The sequence below is a fragment of the Lepidochelys olivacea genome (assembly GCF_965140295.1).
Source record: "Lepidochelys olivacea isolate rLepOli2 genome assembly, chromosome: 2".
Taxonomy (NCBI): Eukaryota; Metazoa; Chordata; order Testudines; family Cheloniidae; genus Lepidochelys; species Lepidochelys olivacea.
Window position 1 is genome coordinate 183,339,595 of NC_140412.1, and position 22,401 is coordinate 183,361,995.

The window sequence follows — 22,401 nt, forward strand, 5'->3', positions numbered from 1 at the left end:
TGCCCCTAGATCAGATAGGAGGCCGGGTTATCACTGGTGCCTCGTCCCTCCTTGGAGAAGGCAGTGCCGTCAGGCAAATAAGGTCCTGCGCCACCTCAAAAGTCTCCATAGTCGAGGGGAGTTCAATGTCCCACCCATGACAGTCTGGAGAACGGTAGTAGGCTGGGCTTGATTGGACCCCTTGCAGGGAAGGAGTCGACGAGCCCCTAGGAGGCACTGGGCCCGAAGCCAGCTGGATGGGCTGAGCCCTCGCTGCCACTGGCTCCTTAGGCTTAGGAGGGGGATCAGCATCTCTCCTGCTTCTTTTTCTTCTGAGGCACCGGGGATGAAGATCAGCGCCTGCCACAAGTCTTATGTTCAGCGCCGTCTCGGTGCCGGGAATTCTTAGCTTCCTTCCTTGGTGCCAGCTCACACGCAGTCGGCACCGGTACGCTGCGCACAGAGGCGGCGGCACTTGGCACGGGCTCCGCTGATCTGGGGTTGGACTGCAGAGGGAGGGCTGCCTCCATGAGGAGAATTCTGAGTCTCTGCTCGCGATCCTTAAGGGTCCTCGCAAACCCCTTGCAAATGCGGCACTTGTCCTTTTGGTGACTCTCACCGAGTCACTTCAAACAAGAAGTATGTGGGTCACTCTTTGGCATCAATTTCCCACAGACTTCACACGATTTGAACTCTGGTGACCGAGGCATGCCCCAGTGTTGGGGAACGAACTAGGGCGGAGGGGAGAGGCCCCGGCAACGGAACCTTAAGAGAAACTACTAACACTACTAACTAAATACAACTGACAGTAGGACATTACTAAAGGCACTTGCAAAAGCAAGAGTGAGGGAAGCTTCAGCTAGCTGTCACCAGCGGTAAGAAGGAACTGGGGGGGGCGGGGGGGGAGTCGGGTCGGCAGGGCCCTATATTGGGCGCCCTGAAGGCATGACTCCAGGGGGCACCCAGGCCAACCCTATGGATACTGCTGGGGAAAAATCTTCCGGCTGTCATGCACGCAGCGCATGCACACCTGATTGGAACTGACATGAACAAGCACTCGAAGAAGAAACAGACCAATTGACTGTACATGGCACCACAGTACACAATGAAAGGTACCACGGTACATAAAAAGTACGGTCACAAATGCACAAAGCAAAAAATCTGGAATGAAACAAAAAATTTCCCTCTAATCTTTCAGTTATAGGACCCTTTGGCATTACTTGTAAAAATAAAATACTTTCAAGTGTTCATTTTAAAGTGATCCCTGTTTCTCCGGCACTTATAGTGCTATTTTGGTACTGATTCAGAATTTGAAACTGCAAGTCCCAGACAATAGGACTTGTGTAAACTAATCCTTGGTTTCTCAGAGACCTGGTCTTCTTGAGGAGGAAGCATAAAGCAAGATTAAGAGAAAAATGTTAAATAAAATATTTCATTTTTCCATCTATAGACAGAGCAAAACCATCTATAGATATATTTACCTGTAGACTGCTATACCTTGGCTAAGTCCTAAATAGTAACAACATCGCAAAATGATTCTCCCACCTTTTCATTCTGAAGGCCACTACTCTTCATAGCAAGTCCTCCTGCCCTTCTTATTGGTTGGTTCTCACTATATGATTTCTGCAGACTGTCCATAAGGATCTGTAGAACACATTTTGAGAACCACAGATCTATTTAAGCAAAAACAGATTGCTTTGTTCACAAGCTTTTGAATACTTTTTCTCCTACCTCCATAAATATTTACAGGACCAGATTTCCTTAATGAAGGTTTTGGGGACTGTGGGTTATTTTATTTTATAACCATAGGCAAGTGAGGTTGTAACCTTTAAAGGAACCCCCTGTATTCAGTGAAGATTTCCTGCTGCTGGATGCATTCTCATGATCAGGGTTCAGTTTAAAGGCGCAGGTATTTTAAGTTGCTTCTTTTTACAGATTCCATTTCTGTAAAATCCATTTCTGCAGTTGTGGACTAAACTACAAAATAAAGATTAATAGAATTCAAGTAGTCAGAAGCCTGGTTAATTAATAGTTCAAGTGTCAGGATTCTTTCCCCCCTAGTAGAAGCACACAGGAGGACCCAGTGTCTTCAGCTACTGCCACAGATCCCCACTCACATGCTGTAACCTCATGTTTGATTTCTTACCTTCTTGATAGTTGTGAGCTCCATCTGGCAAGGCAAGGAAAGGCAAGTATTTCCATTCTTCTGGTAAACTGTGGCTGTCATGTCCTTCTCCTGAGAGGAGGGGAGGATAGGAGAATTCAACCTGAAAAGGGGCAGGGGGGGAGGCCATGTTATTCAAAACAGAAATAGATACAAACTGCCACACAAAATCAGTCCAGCAGTGCCTCAAGTCTAGAATTTTGTCTCCACTGGAGGCTAGAACCAAGTGCTTCAGACTAAGGTGCAAAAAATTCCATTGTGAACAACCTGCATGAGGGTCTACATCCTTTATACCATCTACTTGTAGATGATGTCACTACAGTAAAACCTCAGAGTTACGGGAATGGGAGTTGTTCGTAACTCAGAACAAAATGTTATGGTTGTTCTTTCAAAAGTTTACAACTGAACATTGACTTAATACAGCTTTGAACCTTTACTATGCAGAAGAAAAATCCTGCTTTCCCTTTATTTTTATTAGTTTATGTTTAATACAGTACTGTACTTGCCCTTTTTTGGGGAGGAGGGGGTCTCTCTGGAGCTTCCTGATTGTGTACTTCCCTTTCCAAACAAGGTGTGTGGTTGACTGGTCAGTTGGTAACTCTGGTGTTCATAACTCTGAGGTTCTACTATATCTATATTTATAACTAAGTACTATTTTGGATCTTATTAAGCCCTTGCCTTCAGTAATCTCTTGGTGCAATAAATTCCACAGGTTAGTTGTGTGCTAAGAGTATTTATTTTTATCAGTTTTAAAAGTGTTGCTTTGCAATTTCATTTGATGGCCTTTTGTTCTTGTATTGGGAGAAGAGATAAATGGGAACTTCCAATTTACCATCTGTATCTCATTCATTATTCTGAATACCTCAATCGTATCCCCTATTCATCATCTTTCTAGTTAAGAATCCTAATCTTCTCAATCTCTCTTCATATGAAGTCTCACTATACATCTAATCATTTATCGCCCACCTCGGGACCCCTTTTTTTTTTGGTGTGTATTTCTAGGGAAGGGTTGACTAGACTTGAACAGAATACATTCAAGGGGAAAAACATAGCATTTATTTATATAACGCCATTATAATACAGTCAGTACTTTCTATCCCATTTTTTATGCAACCTAACTTTTTATTGACCACTTCTGTGCATCAAGTAGATATTTTCATTAAGCTGTCTAGTGACACCTAGGTCTTCTGCCTGACTGGTTATAGTTAAAATAGAATGTAAAAGAATGAACAAAGCATCTTGTTTTGTGCAGTTGAAAATCTACACCTACTATATGGTTTTGAGGGTGGAGGGAAGAAAATGTTTTCAATTCAAGTACACAAATCAATTTGTCAGCGATTGAAAGAGAAAGGATGACCCTTAAAATGTAAGACTCTACAAAAGTAACAGTAGTGCAGACTAATCAAGCAATCACTGGAAAAGTGAGTGAGATGGAGGTTCTGCTTTACCGAGTCACTGACATTATGGGTACTATCTTCAACAGTATAATAAATGTGACTCAATGTAATATTGCCAATTAAAAAAATCCCACAGAAATTTCTAAATGTAATAGTTAAATCAACTTGTCACAATGAGGGAGTGAGAGCTCTAGCCAAATTTTCATTTATCATTAAAGAGAGCAGAGGTTATTAAGGGAAAAAGTATAATTTCTGATAGAAGATGTTCAGCTGAAGATCAATCAGTTGTCAAACTTGTAAAAGTACAGTATTTTTCAAACATTGTGAACTTCCATAGAAGAGCATGCAAAGAAATCATGTAGGAAATCATTTCAATAGTATATGGTGTGACGGGGCAAGGCCAGATGGCTATAGAAAAGTAGTGGGAGATAGATATATTAGCTCCAGGCTAAACAAATCCCTGGTACCAGGTTAAGGCACGATCAAGAGGCATGCTTAGTCATGCAGGAGACCCTTCCTCAGGAGGATAACTTACACGAGCAAGTGAGGATATCATCTGACTTGATGCCAATCCAAAAGATCGAGGCAGCCAACATGATTAATTGCAACAGAGATGTGTTCTCTACAAAACCAGGGCGGACGACTGAGACCTATCACCGTATCCACATGATCCCCGGAGCCAAGGTAACATTGAGACCCTACCAAATCCCACTTCTGATACCAGTTGTGACAAAGCTCTATCCTTGCCTCCGTGGGTCCCGCGTTTCCTGGCGGATTGCGCTAGCCTCAGAGGCTCACTGTGATCCTCCACGTAACCTTTCTTTCTCTAGAGACAAGGGTCACAGTCTACTGAGCCGTTTTCATCATAAGCCAGCAAGGGACGTGAGGAGAAGTTATCCTTCCTTGCATAGTCTCTGTTGTCTCCCAGTCTCAGTGATTAATCAGGGGGCAAAGGGGGGGGGGAGCCCGGGCCCACCCTCTACTCCAGGCTCCAGCCCAAGGACCCTAATAGTATCAGCTATGGTAGCTGACCTTTTAGAAACATGACATGTACAATTCCCAGGGCTACTTCCCCCACAGCAGCCCTCACTTCCTCAAGCTCCACTTCACCCTTACCTGAGGGCCTCCTTCCTTGTGCCTGATAATGGTGTGTACAACTCAGTCTCTCCAACAGCGCAACTTCCTCCCACAGCTCCTGACACGCACACCCACCTGTCTGACTGGGAGGCTTTTAACTAGTTTCAGCCAGCCCCTGATTGGCTTCAGGTGTCCCAATCAACCTAGCATTCTCCCGGCCTTCTGGAAAGTTCTTAATTGGCCCCAGGTGTCTTAATTGACCTGGAGCAGCTGCCATTTCACTTATCCTGGTACCAGGGATTTGTTTAGCCTGGAGCTAATATATCTATCTCCCACTACTTTTCTATAGCCATCTGGCCTTGCCCCATCACAATGGATAATCAAATTTAAACCCCAATAATAATAATAATAATAATGGTGTGGGAGGGACAAGGGGAATCAAGAGTAGTAGAAATCAGTAAGAAAATAAAATGGGAATTCCATTATGTCACCTTTACTCCAGATGCCGTTGAGTTGTGTGACACATCTATATGGGGGACGACGACACACACACACAAAAAAAAACCCAGCCTCACAAATTGCAGTGTTGGTTTCAAATTCGCTTATTCCCGATTCATACTGTATCTCACACCATCATATGCAGGAATAGCTCCAGGCAATGCCAGAGAAAAATCAAAACTTCCTATGGTCACAGCCGCCCTGCACTTAACACTATAATTTTCTCACAAAGTACATGAGAGACACAGAGAGAGAGAGAGAGAGAGGGAGAGAAAAGACGCAACAGAAAACGTAACTGATTTAAAGATAATTGTATTCCAGGATTCTACTTAAAACTCCTTTCTACTGAAAATGTATAAAAGATTGCTTGTTTCGTTCAAACTCAGCAATCAAGATAAACAGGAGAAGCATTTGGCTTCCAAATGAAAGAGGAATAATAGAATGAGATAGTGTATCCACGAGATAGCAATTGTCTGCAATTTGACAGATTGTCAGTAAAAACTCACAGGGTATGTCTACACTACGGAATAAGGTCGAATTTATAGAAGTCGTTTTTTTAGAAATCGGTTTTATATATTCAAGTGTGTGTGTCCCCACAGAAAATGCTCTAAGTGCATTAACTCAGCGGAGTGCTTCCACAGTACCGAGGCTAGAGTCGACTTCCGGAGTGTTGCACTGCAGATAGCTATCCCACAGTTCCCGCAGTCTCCGCTGCCCATTGGAATTCTGGGTTGAGATCCCAATGCCTGATGGGGCTAAAACATTGTCGCGGGTGGTTCTGGGTACATATCGTCAGGCCCCCCTTCCCTCCCTCCCTCCGTCAAAGCAAGGGCAGACAATCGTTTTGCGCCTTTTTTCCTGAGTTACCTGTGCAGACGCCATACCACGGCAAGCATGGAGCCCGCTCAGGTAACCGTCACCGTATGTCTCCTGGATTTGGCAGACGCGGTACAGCACTGCTACACAGTAGCAGCAACCCATTGCCTTCTGGCAGCAGACGGTGCAGTACGACTGGTAGCCGTTCTCGTCGTGTCCGAGGTGCTCCTGGCCACATCGGCTGGGAGCGCCTGGGCAGACATGGGCGCAGGGACTAAATTTGGAGTGACTTGACCAGGTCATTCTCTTTAGTCCTGCAGTCAGTCCTATTGAACCGTCTTATGGTGAGCAGGCAGGCGATACGGATTGCTAGCAGTCATACTGTACCATCTTCTCCCGGGCAGGCAAGAGATGAGGATGGCTAGCAGTCGTACTGTACCATCTTCTGCCAAGCAGCCATGAGATGTGGATGGCATGCAGTCCTTCTGCACCGTCTGCTGCCAGCCAAAGATGTAAAAGATAGATGGAGTGGATCAAAACAAGAAATAGACCAGATTTGTTTTGTACTCATTTGCTTCCCCCCTTCCCCTGTCTAGGGGACTCCTTCCTCTAGGTCACACTGCAGTCACTCACAGAGAAGGTGCAGTGAGGTAAGTCTAGCCATGTATCAATCAGAGGCCAGGCTAACCTCCTTGTTCCAATAAGAACAATAACTTAGGTGCACCATTTCTTATTGGAACCCTCCGTGAAGTCCTGCCTGAAATACTCCTTGATGTAAAGCCACCCCCTTTGTTGATTTTAGCTCCCTGAAGCCAACCCTGTAAGCCGTGTCGTCAGTCACCCCTCCCTCCATCAGAGCAACAGCAGACAATCGTTCTGCACCTTTTTTCTGTATGGATGCCATACCAAGGCAAGCATGGAGGTCGCTCAGCTGACTTTGGCAATTAGGAGCACATTAAACACCACACGCATTATCCAGCAGTATATGCAGCACCAGAACCTGGCAAAGCGATACCGGGCGAGGAGGCGACGTCAGCACGGTCACATGAGTGATCAGGACATGGACACATATTTCTCTGAAAGCATGGGCCCTGCCAATGCATGCATCATGGTGCTAATGGGGCAGGTTCATGCTGTGGAACGCCGATTCTGGGCTCGGGAAACAAGCACAGACTGGTGGGACCTCATAGTGTTGCAGGTCTGGGACGATTCCCAGTGGCTGCGAAACTTTCGCATGCGTAAGGGCACTTTCATGGAACTTTGTGACTTGCTTTCCCCTGCCCTCAAGCGCATGAATACCAAGATGAGAGCAGCCCTCACAGTTGAGAAGCGAGTGGCGATAGCCCTGTGGAAGCTTGCAACGCCAGACAGCTACCCGTCAGTTGGGAATCAATTTGGAGAGGGCAAATCTACTGTTGCGGCTGCTGTGATGCAAGTAGCCCACGCAATCAAAGATCTGCTGATATCAAGGGTAGTGACCCTGGGAAATGTGCAGGTCATAGTGGATGGCTTTGCTGCAATGGGATTCCCTAACTATGGTGGGGCCATAGACGGAACCCATATCCCTATCTTGACACCAGAGCACCAAGCCGCCGAGTACATAAACCGCAAGGGGTACTTTTCAATAGTGCTGCAATCTCTGGTGGATCACAAGGGACGTTTCACCAACATCAATGTGGGATGGCCGGGAAAGGTACATGACGCTCACATCTTCAGGAACTCTGGTCTGTTTCAAAAGCTAAGGTAAATAAAGGGACTTTATTCCCAGACCAGAAAATAACTGTTGGGGATGTTGAAATGCCTATATGTATCCTTGGGGACCCAGCCTACCCCTTAATGCCATGGCTCATGAAGCCATACACAGGCAGCCTGGACAATAGTCAGGAGCTGTTCAACTACAGGCTGAGCAAGTGCAGAATGGTGGTAGAATGTGCATTTGGATGTTTAAAGGTGCGCTGGCGCAGTTTACTTACTCGCTTAGACCCTAACAAAGAAAATAACAGAACGCCACTAGCCGTCACCTTCAGTCCCCAACTAAAACCCCTCCAACGCATTATTAAGGATCTACAACCTATCCTAAAGGATGACCCAACACTCTCACAAATCTTGGGAGACAGGCCAGTCCTTGCCTACAGACAGCCCCCCAACCTGAAGCAAATACTCACCAACAACCACATACCACACAACAGAACCACTAACCCAGGAACCTATCCTTGCAACAAAGCCCGTTGCCAATTGTGCCCACATATCTATTCAGGGGACACCATCACAGGGCCTAATAACATCAGCCACACTATCAGAGGCTCGTTCACTTGCACATCCACCAATGTGATATATGCCATCATGTGCCAGCAATGCCCCTCTGCCATGTACATTGGTCAAACTGGACAGTCTCTACGTAAAAGAATAAATGGACACAAATCAGATGTCAAGAATTATAACATTCATAAACCAGTCGGAGAACACTTCAATCTCTCTGGTCACGCAATCACAGACATGAAGGTAGCTATCTTAAAACAAAAAAACTTCAAATCCAGACTCCAGCGAGAAACTGCTGAATTGGAATTCATTTGCAAATTGGATACTATTAATTTAGGCTTAAATAGAGACTGGGAGTGGCTAAGTCATTATGCAAGGTAGCCTATTTCCCCTTGTTTTTTCCTACCCCCCTCCCCAGATGTTCTGGTTTAACTTGGATTTAAACTTTGAGAGTGGTCAGTTTGGATGAGCTATTACCAGCAGGAGAGTGAGTTTGTGTGTGTATGGGGGTGGGGGGGTGAGAAAACCTGGATTTGTGCTGGAAATGGCCCACCTTGATTATCATGCACATTGTAGGGAGAGTGGTCACTTTGGATGAGCTATTACCAGCAGGATAGTGAGTTTGTGTGTGTGGTTTTTGGGAGGGGGGTGAGGGGATGAGAGAACCTGGATTTGTGCAGGAAATGGCCCAACTTGATTATCATGCACATTGTGTAGAGAGTTGTCACTTTGGATGGGCTATCACCAGCAGGAGAGTGAATTTGTGTGGGGGGGTGAAGGGTGAGAAAACCTGGATTTGTGCTGGAAATGGCCCAACCTGATGATCACTTTAGATAAGCTATTACCAGCAGGACAGTGGGGTGGGAGGAGGTATTGTTTCATATTCTCTGTGTGTATATAAAGTCTGCTGCAGTTTCCACGGTATGCATCCGATGAAGTGAGCTGTAGCTCACGAAAGCTCATGCTCAAATAAATTGGTTAGTCTCTAAGGTGCCACAAGTACTCCTTTTCTTTTTGCGAATACAGACTAACATGGCTGTTACTCTGAAACCTGTCAATATTCCCACTGTTATTACTGCTTGCTGTGTGCTCCACAATATCTGTGAGAGTAAGGGGGAGACGTTTTTGGCGGGGTGGGAGGTTGAGGCAAATCGCCTGGATGCTGGTTACGCGCAGCCAGACACCAGGGCACTTAGACGAGCACAGGAGGGTGCGGTACGCATCAGAGAAGCTTTGAAAACCAGTTTCATGACTGGCCAGGCTATGGTGTGAAAGTTCTGTTTGTTTCTCCTTGATGAAACCCCCCGCCCCTTGGTTCACTCTACTTCTCTGTAAGCTAACCACCCTCCCCTCCTCCCTTCAATCATCGCTTGCAGAGGCAATAAAGTCATTGTTGCTTCACATTCATGCATTCTTTATTCATTCATCACACAAATAGAGGGATGACTACCAAGGTAGCCCAGGAGGGGTGGTGGAGGAGGGAAGGAAAATGCCACACAGCACTTTAAAAGTTTACAACTTTAAAATTTATTGAATGACAGCCTTCTTTCTTTTGGGGCAATCCTCTGTGGCGGAGTGGCTGGTTGGCCGGTGGCTCCCACACCGCGTTCTTGGGCGTCTGGGTGTGGAGTCTCTGGAACTTGGGGAGGAGGGCGGTTGGTTACACAGGGGCTGTAGTGGCAGTCTGTGCTCCAGCTGCCTGTGCTGCAGCTCAGCCATACACTGGAGCATACTGGTTTGGTCCTCCAGCAGCCTCAGCATTGAATCCTGCCTCCTCTCATCATGCTGCCGTCACATTTGAGCTTCAGCCCTGTCTTCAGCCCGCCACCTCTCCTCCCGGTCATTTTGTGCTTTCCTGCACTCTGACATTATTTGCCTTCACGCATTCGTCTGTGCTCTGTCAGTGTGGGAGGACAGCATGAGCTCGGAGAACATTTCATCACGAGTGCGTTTTTTTTCTTTCTAAGCTTCACTAGCCTCTGGGAAGGAGAAGATCCTGTGATCATTGAAACACATGCAGCTGGTGGAGAAAAAAAAAGGGACAGCGGTATTTAAAAAGACATTTTATAAAACAGTGGCTACACTCTTTCAGGGTAAACCTTGCTGTTAACATTACATACATAGCACATGTGCTTTCGTTACAAGGTCGCATTTTGCCTCCCCCCACCGCGTGGCTTACCCCCTCAACCCTCCCACCTCCCTGTGGCTAACAGCGGGGAACATTTCTGTTTAGCCACAGGCAAATAGCCCAGCAGGAATGGGCTCCTCTGAGTGTCCCCTGAAGAAAAGCACTCTATTTCAACCAGGTGACCATCAATTATATCTCACTCTCCTGAGGATAACACAGAAAGATAAAGCACGGATGTTGTTTGAACGCCAGCAAACATATACTGCAATGCTTTATTGTACAATGATTCCCAAGTACGTGTTACTGGCCTGGAGTGGTAAAGTGTCCTACCATGAAGGACGCAATAAGGCTGCCCTCCCCAGAAACCTTTTGCAAAGGCTTTGGGAGTACATCCAGGAGAGCCACGAATGCCAGGGCAGAGTAATCCTTTCACATGCTTGCTTTTAAACCATGTATAGTATTTTAAAAGGTACACTCACCGGAGGTCCCTTCTCCGCCTGCTGGGTCCAGGAGGCAGCCTTGGGTGGGTTCGGGGGGTACTGGCTCCAGGTTCAGGGTGAGAAACAGTTCCTGGCTGTCGGGAAAACCGGTTTCTCCGCTTGCTTGCTGTGAGCTATCATCTTCTTCGTCCCCAAAACCTGTTTCCGTATTGCCTCCATCTCCATTGAAGGAGTCAAACAACATGGCTGGGGTAGTGGTGGCTGAAACCCCTAAAATGGCACGCAGCTCATCATAGAAGCGGCATGTTTGGGGCTCTGACCTGGAGCGGCCGTTCGCCTCTCTGGTAGGCTTGCCTCAGCTCCTTCAATTTCACGCATCACTGCTTCGGGTCCCTGTTATGGCCTCTGTCCTTCATGCCCTGGGAGATTTTGACAAAGGTTTTGGCATTTTGAAAACTGGAACGGAGTTCTGATAGCACGGATTCCTCTCCCCATACAGCGATCAGATCCCATACCTCCCGTTCGGTCCATGCTGGAGCTCTTTTGCGATTCTGGGACTCCATCATGGTCACCTGCAGCTTGCCACACTGGCCAAACAGGAAATGAGGTTCAAAAGTTCGCGGTTCTTTTCCTGTCTACCTGGCCAGTGCATCTGAGTTGAGAGTGCTGTCCAGAGCAGTCACAATGGAGCACTCTGGGATAGCTCCCGGAGGCCAATACCGTCGAATTGTGTCCACAGTACCCCAAATTCAAGCCGGCAAGGCCGATTTAAGCGCTAATCCACTTGTCTGGGATAGAGTAAGGAAATCAATTTTAAGAGCCCTTTAAGTCGAAATAAAGGGCTTCATTGTGTAGACGGGTGCAGGTTTACATCGATTTAATGCTGCTAAATTCGACCTAAAGTCCTAGTGTATACCAGGGCATAGTCTGTTATATACCTTCCAAGTTATAGACCATGAAATTACAACATCATAAAGAGTGCTGGAGCAGTTACAACGGAGAAAGGGATTTAGAATGTATAATTTGATTGTGTTCCAAAATTCAGACATCCTGGCTGCAAACAGTAACTGCTAACAAAAATATTACTGGAATGAGGAATATGGTCGTTTGCCTTCACGATATAACCTTGGAAATAGAAAATGCAAAAAATAAATTTTAATACACAAACGTTTGTACAACATTGTTCCTCGCAAGGAATATACTATAGTAAGGATATGGAAGTCAGTATCTCTGCTTGCTTATAAGTGATGGACTTATTAATTTCAAAACAAACTGAAGAACTTTAAAACTATATAGTTTGTAAATTATATGATGGAATAACCTCAAACACTATTGACAAAATAAAAAGGAGAGAGAGAAAACTGGACAAATGGATAATTTAAAAACAAAGTTGGACGGACTAAAATTCTACATTAAGAGACTTTTTAGGTGCCTACGTGTCACTGGAGTAAAATTTCAAATTGGTATTTGTATGCAATAGAACTTAATGTGTACATAGTGATTATTAAATATCTAAAGACACACCTTAATATCTACATTTGATATTTTGACTTTAGCGCCATCTAACAATTATAGAACAGAAGTTTAAAAGCCATGTACATCTCAATTATAATTTAAAAAAAAAAAACATTGTTAGTAGTTTAACTATACACAGGACTGGTAGCATGGCTTATTAATAAGATTGCCCAACACTTCCTAATATGAGACTCTATTTTCAGTTGCTTATAATCAGCTTGCCAAAATGTATCTATTTGCGCTGGAATTTTTCATGCCAGATGTCTGCCTGAGGTAGTTTGTTTTTTTTGGGGGGGTGGGGGGGGGGAGGTTAGAAAATTTCTGCCGTTTCCAAGAATAAGACTTAAAAAAAAAAAAAAAAAAATCTTTTCTCTAGCTCTTCTATGCTTTGGAGAAGGGAGCTGATTTTTGTGCCAGGGAAAAAAACATTTTGCCATCCCCATGAAAATCTGCCCAAATTTGGCTCAATTATAAACCCATGAAAAATTGCAGTTTGCACATGCTCAGAAGAAATTTCTTAGAGCTCTGAAGATTCTGTCCACGCTGAGCATTCTCAAGCCTTTCACCGTCTCCATGTATGACCAGACTACGCATGTGCCATTCCCACAGAAAGATTGAGTAGGCTCCAGCTCAGGGCTATGGGGGCATAAGTGGTTTTTCATTTAACAGCTGTTCACAGCTGCTCAGGTTTGGTATGGGAACAGGCACCAGAACTAAGAGCTGGGAGCCTATGCTCTCTGTGACACCCCTTAATTCAGCTCCCAGGTGTGGATGCATTGTGATACAGTCTTTAGTTACATGATCACATGGACCCATGCCTCATTCAGTGTACTGGATGGACCTGCATGGGGATAAATGAGGGTTCTGTAGCAAAGGAGGCTGGTGCGTGTAGGATCCCTGCCTCATTTGTTGCAGAAGGCGGAGGGTGTGTAGTGAATGAGGCTAGGAACTGCAGGAACAGAAAGGATGGTTTCATAATTGAATGCTGCCCTGGAAAATTGGCTGCTATTCCTACTTCTGCCACAGAACTCCTATGTGACATTAGGCAAGTCACTTACAACTAACTTTTCACAGATGACCACAGATCGTGTGTTCTTCATTTGCTGAGTGTCCATCTTATATCCTGGAGTCTGATTTGCTAATGTGCTGAGCACTCAGAGCTACAACTCAAGTCAATAGGAGCTGTGCTTTGAACAAAAAATAATGCTAAGTGGTCTGAAAAATCAGTTCATAGGAGTCTCAGACTGGACACCCAAAATTAGTGGAAGCTTTTGACCTTAATCAGTTCCCCCATCTGTAAAATGGGGATAATACCACCTATTCTCATAGGGGTTTTGTGAAGCTCAATTAATGTATATTTATGAAGCACTCAGATACTATTGTGATGAGCACCACAGACAAGCTCATGAGAAAAATTAATAATTCTGTCTCCAGAGCACGGTTTGAACAACGTGCAGTAAATAAGGTGTGTGGCCACACACTGAACAATGAGGAGACAATAAAATATTAAGTGAGCATCCTCCATCCTATGCATTGAATGAGGCAGGAGCCTGTGGAACAAATAGTATGTAATTAAAGACTGTATCATATTGCATATGCACAAGGGGGCCGAACTAAGGCTGTACAGGCAACCTTAATTCTGAATTTCCTAAGTTTTGAGTGCTTGACTTTGCAACCTTAATAATCTGCTTTTAACAGTTTGTAGAATAAACAGTTCAAGTCAAGAAAAGAAGCTCTGCACAAAAGACTCACTTTATTCCTATTGAGAGGAATAATCTGAAGGTTTAATCTGAAGCACTTGCTGAAATTGTTATACATAATAGAGTGAAAAAACAAGCCCCAGGTAGCATTAGTGTCTATAAACACTTTGGACTCAATTCTTGGTTTATTTTAACATTTCCCTCCCATCGTACTGGCAAACAAACCATAGAATTAGTGTTAACAACTTCAAACAGTTGACAGAGAAAACAATGACACACCTACATCACAAATACCATTAACTCTATTAGACAGGTACATATATACAACATCAAATTAAAGTTTTCCCTTCATTTTAATAGATAATAAATTTGACTTTGTGTTCCCTTTAGACTCCTTTTGGGCTCCCTTTCAGACTTTAAAAACAGCTGATAATCTTTCCTGAATACCTTTTATCATCATGCCCCGCCCTCTATCACCAAAACTATAAATAGGACAGCTACTTAGATACCAGTGGTTTGAGCATTAGCTTGCTAAACCCAGGGTTGTGAGTTCAATCCTTGAGGGGGTCAGCTAGGGATCTACGGCAAAAAAAACTGGGGTTGGGTCTTGCTTTGAGGAGGGGGTTGGACTAGATGACCTCCTGAGGTCCCTTCCAACCCTGGTATTCTATGATTAGAGTATCCCTCAAAAATCTGACTTCTTATATTAATATAACATTCAGATACAGTAGCTAGTGTAAATAATTAAAATTAAAATAAAATATTCTTAAACACCCAACCCAAAACCCTACAAACAAAATCTTCATATTTGACTTCAGAAATGTTCCCAGTAACGTTTTCGGATATTCTTTGCTATTTCTCAATTACAGTTACTCAAACATTTTGCTTTCATAAAGAGCACTAGTCAAAAAAAGGAAATTAAATGGAGGAGTCCTTCAGGACCCTTTTCCTGCACACTTTTCCTTGAAGACTAGTCAGACCAGTGACTTTCCTACAAGCTAAGAAAGGTTGCCTTTCCAGAAAGTCACATTTAGCTTGGGGGGGGAAGGGTGTTACAAGCCTGTCTTGCAAAACTCTTAGAGGATGAACGTGCAGTCTCTGCAGCAATCCCACAGTAGGGGATTGAGATCTGAACACCATATCCCAGAGTGGATCACAGAACACACATTGTAGTCCACAGAAAATGCCCCAGTGAGAATTCCAAGCAGTACTGTCCCCCTTGGCAGGCACAGTATCTCCTGGTGTTCCAGGGAGTGCAGCTTCTGTTCAATGCTTTCTCCCACATCTACCTACCCCGGCCAGCTACACTGACTCATACAAACAGGGGAACCCGTGGCCCTACTCTCAACCTGCCACATCCACTTTGTAGAAGTTATTTCTTGAGCACTGCGTGGAGAACACAAGAACTGGGGCAATGCTCCTTATGCCCTCCTCCTCCCATGTTCATCCATATAGACTCCGAACACAATCTGCAGATTTGGTATTTATATATATATGGTGCAGACTAGACATTAAAACAAACAAACAAGCAAACAAAAAACGGAGAGCGAGAGGGGGGGAACGGATGGAGAGAGGCAAGCTCAAAAATATCTTACTTTCTTCTCTAAGTCACTGATTTGAATCCGGCACAGGTTAGTAGTCACTTAGACTTCAGAGTCTCAGGTGAAGGAAGTTTGGTGGTCTCAGTCCAGTTCCTGGTTGAAAGATTTCCGCCTCACCAAAACTGCACTATGATTGATTTTAATTTGTCCATCTTATTGACAAGCCCAGCACAGAGGCCATTTGGGCATGGAGATCGGTATCTTCTAACCCCAAAGGTCATCTCTCCAGGAGAACACATTAATGGGGCAGTGGGGGAAATCATTCACTGCTACTACATAAGCTGTACCTGTCCTGTGGCTTAGTTTCTCAGACTGCCAACCTGGTACCTTTCATCAGCAGTAAATTTTCTCTCTTTCTTTTTCTATTTCCCCCCCCCTCTCTCTCTCACACACACACACACACACAAATAAAAAATAGTGTCTTTTAATCAGGCATCATATAATTGCTCTCCCAAAACTTAAATGTAACACATTAGCACCAGTTGGTCATCTTGTGTCAGAATGTCATCCCAAACTGAAATTAGATAATTACATGCCAAACAGAGATGCTGTTTGGTAATGAAATCCAAGAAAGATTTTGTTCCTTAATATTTGTAACTTTTCCTATGCTCTGATTTTTTGTGTGTGGATAGGTTGTGGTAATAAACAACTAAACCAGTCTCAGTGGAACCCTGAGAGCTGCCAAGTTAAAACCCGTACTGTACAGAAGGCAAGGAAGAGCAGGAGCAATCATATTATAACGAGTGCTTTACTGTGCAATTATGGGGAGTCAGTTTTGATTATCTGATTCAGACAAAGGGTCACAAGGCCTGATTCACGGCTGGCCTGCACCTTGTGTAGTCATTTACACCAGTGCAAAGTAGGTGTAAAATGCTACCAAATCAGAATGGTAACATTTTACATCCATTCCATATTGGCACAGGCTACTACACAAGGTGCAGAATAGCAGTGAATCAGGCCTGCACAGTTTATAAAGCTGTATCTTGGAAGTGCTGCTGGTCTTTCTGACTATACAGTCTGAGGCAGGAACACAGCTGAAGGGGAAGCGGCTGCTCCCTCCTATCCATTCTCCGGCCTTACTGCTCTGTGGCTGACCAGACAGGCACTAAAGATAATGGTATTAAATATTTTTAAAACAACCCATTAGATGTTATTAAATATCCTAAGTAATTTTATTCATAGTAAAAAACTATTTTGATTAAATTAATGCCACTGGGGACTTTCGGCAACTTTCATAAGTTGATGAATGACATTTGCTATTTTATTTTTTATCCAGAAAGTGACATTCCGTATAATTTATCGCAACAAATGCATCTACACAGCAAGTGGCAGAAAGTCTCAGAGCCTGGGTTGACAGATTCAGGCTTGCACTACGGCACTAAAAACAGCTGAGTGGCCCTTTGGGCTCAGGCTTGAGCTGTGGCTCTGAAGCAAAGGGAGGGGTTTATGCTACACAGCTGGTTTTAGCACCGTAGCCTGAGCCATATAAACTAGCCATCATGAAGTTTAGACTTGAAATTAGATGAAGGTTTCTAAACATCAGAGGAGTGAAGTTCTAAGGGGAGCAGTGGAGGCAAAAGACATATCTGGCTTCAAGACTAAGCTTGATAAGTTTATGGAGGGGATGGTATGATGGGATAGCCTAATTTTGGCAAGTAATTGATCTTTGACTATTAGTGGTAAATATATCCAATGGCCTGTGATGGGACACTAGATAGGGTGGGATCTGAGTTACTACAGAGAATTCTTTCCTGGGTGTCTGGCTGGTGAGTCTTGCCCACATGCTCAGGGTTTAGCTGATCGCCATATTTGGGGTCAGGAAGGAATTTTCCTCCAGGACAGATTGGCAGAAGCCCTGGGGGGTTTTCACCTTTCTCTGCAGCGTGGGGCACAGGTCACTTGCTGGAGGATTCTCTGCACCCTGAAGTCTTTAAGCCACGAGTTGAGGACTTCAATAGCTCAGACATAGGTCAGGGGTTTGTCACAGGATTGGGTGGGTGAGATTCTGTGGCCTGCGTTGTGCAGGAGGTCAGACTAGATGATCATAATGGTCCCTTCTAACCTTAAAGTCTATGAAAGCCTGAGTTTGTTGATGACCCGGGCCCTGAGACTCAATGCTGCTCGCTGTGTAGACTCACCCCGTAAGTGCTGCACAGAAATCCATCATAGCACAGTATTCAAATAGATTATCGCCTTTCTTAATGTATTGCTGCAGAACATATCAAATACCAGAGGGATCTAGTCTCCAAGACAGTGTCTTCTTCCCATTCTAAGAAGTCATTATCATATCCACATCTTCTTTGTGGTGAGGAGGTATGGTAAGTAGCTCTTTCTGAATATTTCATCAATGTCACTACAAAAGTAGTCAATAATGGATGCTAAACCAGCAGTATACTTAGATGCCTGCTGCTACAGAGAAACTGAACATACGGCTCCTCAACATGCTTAAACTCTACTAGCCTGAGAGATGCCCATGATCTGTTCTTGAAATCAGGATTCTTGATTTCATGCTGCTTCTACACACTGCAAGTCTATCTCAATGGTCAGTGGCAATTCTGAAATTTGCACAACTACCCAGAAAATGTAACTGTCAGCTTTCTCTAGTTATTCAGCAAACACTCTATTTCATGTGTTGTAAATATTTGTCTCATGTTATATAAGCCAGCTTTACCCAGAAGAAAACACAAGGTGAATTAGCTGAGACAAGAGCGTTGCAAAAATTACAAGTTAACCTCATAAGCTCACACTATAAAATCATGTCAAATGGGCTGATGCTCTGAGGTTTTTTATACAGTCACCAAATAAATCATTTTCATGTACAACTAGTCGTGGTTCTGTACAAAATTTTAGAAAAAAATAAAATACACCCAGAAAAAAAATATTTACAGCATTATCTTTAACATAAATTACATTTCTATTCTATATAGCTTAACTTTTCCTATATTTATCTTCCTATTCCTGAACAAGGGTAACGGGAGTAGACAGACACTTAGGTAATCAAAAGATATCTATACAGAGCAATTCCAATCTAATTAAAATGTCTATCCTCAGAGCACATAAAGGTCCCATTACTTTTGCTATCTATTAATAATCATACACAAAGAATCCAGAATATATATGCCAAGTGTTATATCTATAAAATGTACATCTACACAGGCAGCAGTTTTGCATTACAGATTTTAATTTCTACCAAAAAGAGATTACTTTAGACTGAAGGACAGTCAACTAAGAGGTGCCAATGTATTTCAGCATAACACCAAGATTTGCAAAGAGATTCAATTTTATATGAATTTTCTGAAAAAACATAAAAGAACCTCACAGATCATAGTACTTGAAAAGTTTCTCCAGTGAGCAGAGCTTGTGCTAGATGAATGCTTTTAAGCTTCAGCCATTGTTAGTAAGATCAGAGGAGGAGTTCTATGAGTTTCTTTTTTGTTTTGTTTTCTACCTACCCTACTCTGTGGTTTCAGAACGTATCCCAAAATATTAACAATGGGTCTTTGGTGCCTTAATGAAATGAGCTGGTGGCTTCAGACCAATCCTCAGATAATAATCATCCACATCACAGAACACACCATCACAACTGGTATCCTTGTTGAGGAGTCTCAGCAGAGGCCAAAGATCGCATAGGCACAGAGACTGAACTATACTCTCATTTTTAGAAATGATCCTTCCAAGACAGCATGGACATAAACTGATGGAGTAGGGAACCTTGCAATGCCATTGTCCATGCTGAATCAGTCCTGTAGATAAACGGATGACGGAATACTCTATGTGTCAAGCTGCAACAGTTCAGAAATACAAAATTCATTTCCCCGCCCCAAATATGCTGCCAAAAATAAATTGCCTACAGAACAGTTATCACCTTGACAGTAAAGTGCAACCTGTAAAGAGTGTGAATATGAGAGAAAATGCGAAGGAGGGGGGAAAAATGGACAAAAAGAATGATAGAACTGTTTGTGTTAAGAAAAACCATTAATAACTTTCATGGACATAACAAGAGTTCACAATATAACTGAAAAAATGCTTACTATAACTACTGACTGAGCTTTGGAAATCTTTTACTCAGTAGAAATAGTCTCACTATGGCTCTCACTGCAGATAAAGATAATGCAGCCTAATTTGATGACTGTTTAGGTAACAAACAAAAGACAGCACTATTTAAGAGTTTTTTGCTGGGAGTAGAGATGAGAGAGGTTGTCCAGGATTTTAAGAGTTGAGATGAGATATATCTAAACTAATCTCACCAACCTAACTTCACTTTAAAAATCAGTAAACAAATGTACATTACAGAGCAACAGTAATTCAGCATTAGGCCATTTAACACTGTTATGCAATGTAGTAATGTCTGCCAATTGCTGGATTGCAAATCTGGACATAGCACTGTCTGTCTTGACAGGGAGACAACAGGAGAAGCAACTCTGAACATGCCATTTATGTTGATTCTCCCTTTTGATACCCAAAAGCATCTACAAGAGACATTCCAGACTCCAGCAATCATACAGACTTTAGAAATTTAAATACCATGATAAAAAAGCTTTTTTAGTTAAACAATGGAACAAGACAATGCAAAAGATGAACAAACAGTCATTGCTTTATGGCACAGGCCAAAATACCACACAGGTTTGGTCCAAAGTCCTGCACTGCATCATTGCTCTGAAAAAGGTAAGGGGAGAAGTAAGAGAATTCAAGGAGTATAAAGGATGATGCTCTTTCCCCTTACAGTCCCCATTAAACAACTGTAAAAAAAAAAAATCATAAAATAGCGGAGAAGAAGGATATACATACCTAACATTTAATACAAGCTTAATATTCTGAAGCCACTGAACTATTTATCCTTTTGTTAAGGGTATGCCTGTGATGTTGCAGTGACATATTGGGCTATCAGAGGCAGAAGGTGGAGTAAGCTAGAATTTACTCAATTCTTATTTTTTTAAGCTGTCCTCCATTTATAAATGCTTATCTGTTCCAATACTGTTTTTTAAATCTCTTTCTTTACCTTTTGGGACATGCCCATCCCCTATAGCCCATTCCTGATCCGTATCTATTATTGTAAACAGCTATTTTAGTTTAAAATATTTTTGTCTGCATAGTCAAATCCTATTCTGCCAACTCTGTTTAAGATCACTTTATCCTCAGAAAAAAGTCCTTAAGTCTGAAATTATAGAAAATCATTTATCCATCGGAATAAATATTAACCTTGGTATAGCCAACATTTACCAATTAAGCAAATTGAGTCATTGCTTCTCTAAGGACTAATTCTTCTCAGAGGCCAGTCAGAGCAAATGCAGCCTCACCCACAAAAGTTTTGTATTGGTTTCAACTAGAATATCTTTTTTAAAAAAAAAATATTCAAGCATACACACTGAAAAAATGCACTGAGCAGCCAACAAGAAAACCCAGAACCGTAGGACCTAGATGTCGTATGTACCGTCATAACCAATCTCTACAATTGAAGGGGAGGGGGAGAGGAGGGTGCATGAGAGAAAGAGAAAGAAACCAGTATGGTACATGGAACTGAAAAATAACAAATAATTAATGCACAGAACTAACAGACTTGTTAAATCCCATGCATCTGGGGGAGTCTCCCTCCTTTGGGGCCCCAATTTTATCACCCTTATTCACGCTGGGGAGTACCAACCTCACAGAAGTACTCACACTAAACTCTATGGGACTGCTCACCAAAGTAAGTACTACTCAAGGAAGGAAGGGTGACAGAAATCAGGAACCCAAATTAGTTCTAGGGATAGCATTAAAAGTCTCTTTGGTGATGAAAGGATTTTGCTGTATTTGTCAACCAAGATTTTCAATAAATGAGTGAAACCTCCAAATCTCATTCATATTGTCACCCCTCCTCCCCCGCAGTGTGAGACACCCAGCAAATGACCCCTGCCAAAAATAACAATAATGCAGGCACACTTTTATCTTTCATCCTGGTGCTGAAACATGAAACACACAAGCACAGACACAGGAAGAGGGACCCAGAAGCAGAGGGGGTTAGCTGTGGGGTAGGAAGATGAAGGGAAAGGCAGATGTGCGTAGGGCAGGGCAGAAGGATGGAGGAAGGCACACAGGGTAGGAGGGGAGCAGATAAAGAACTGAAGACGGGGAAGAAAAGGCTGGGGAGATAAGCAGATGTTGTCGGAAGGGGGTGAACAGAGGTGAAAGCCGGAGGGGGGCGGGGGGAGGAAAGGGTGAAAGGCGAAGGAGGGAGGCTGTGGGGAAGGGGGAATTATGGCAGGCGGGGAAGGGGGGGGAGGAGGAGGAAGCACAGGGCAGGAAGCAAGCAGGCCGGAGGGAGGGGGCAGGGGCGGGTGCGCCCGGGCCTCTCCCCTCACCTGGCAGCCCTTCTTGTGGTGGAACCCGACCACCACGATGTGCAGCACCGGCCCCCGCTGGCTGCCGGGCGGCGGGGGCTTCCCCTGCGTCTCCATGGAGGCCCGCGGCGGCCTCTCGGGAGGGTGTTTACAGCGGGCCGGGCTCCTCTGCGCGCCCCGCCTCCCCCGCGCCGGGGCCGACACGGAATAAGCCCCGAGCCGGCCAGGGCAGCTCCGCTCGCCTTGCCTGTGCCGCCCTCCTCCGCTTCCGCAGCGCCGCAGCCGGCCCGGCCCGCCCCGCCGGGGGTGGAGCGGGGCGGGGGCGGCGCAGAGTACGAGGGCCGGCCGGCCGGCCGGCCGCCTGCCTCCTGCTGCGAGTCCTTCTGCCCTTCCAGCTGCTGCCTGGCCCTTTCCTCGCCTTCCTCTTCTCCTTCGTGTCTCTCCTTCTCCTTCCTTCCATCCTGCTCCCGCTCTCTCTCTCGTCTTCACATGCTGGAGAAGGACGGGGCC

General features: G+C 44.2%; 1 protein-coding gene across 1 annotated transcript in view; it reads right to left on the bottom strand.

The window, feature by feature from the left end:
• AVL9 (AVL9 cell migration associated) overlaps window positions 1–22,142 on the bottom strand; it is a 69,598-nt gene extending 47,456 nt beyond the window's left edge. Inside the window, exons 1-2 of the mRNA XM_084621349.1 lie at window positions 21,913–22,142; window positions 2,126–2,246 (exon numbers count right to left, since the gene is read on the bottom strand). Coding sequence (XP_084477475.1) covers window positions 2,126–2,246; window positions 21,913–22,008 — 217 coding nt within the window. The 5' untranslated portion in view covers window positions 22,009–22,142. The remainder of the gene's footprint in view (window positions 1–2,125; window positions 2,247–21,912) is intronic.
• Window positions 22,143–22,401: the final 259 nt, after the last annotated feature.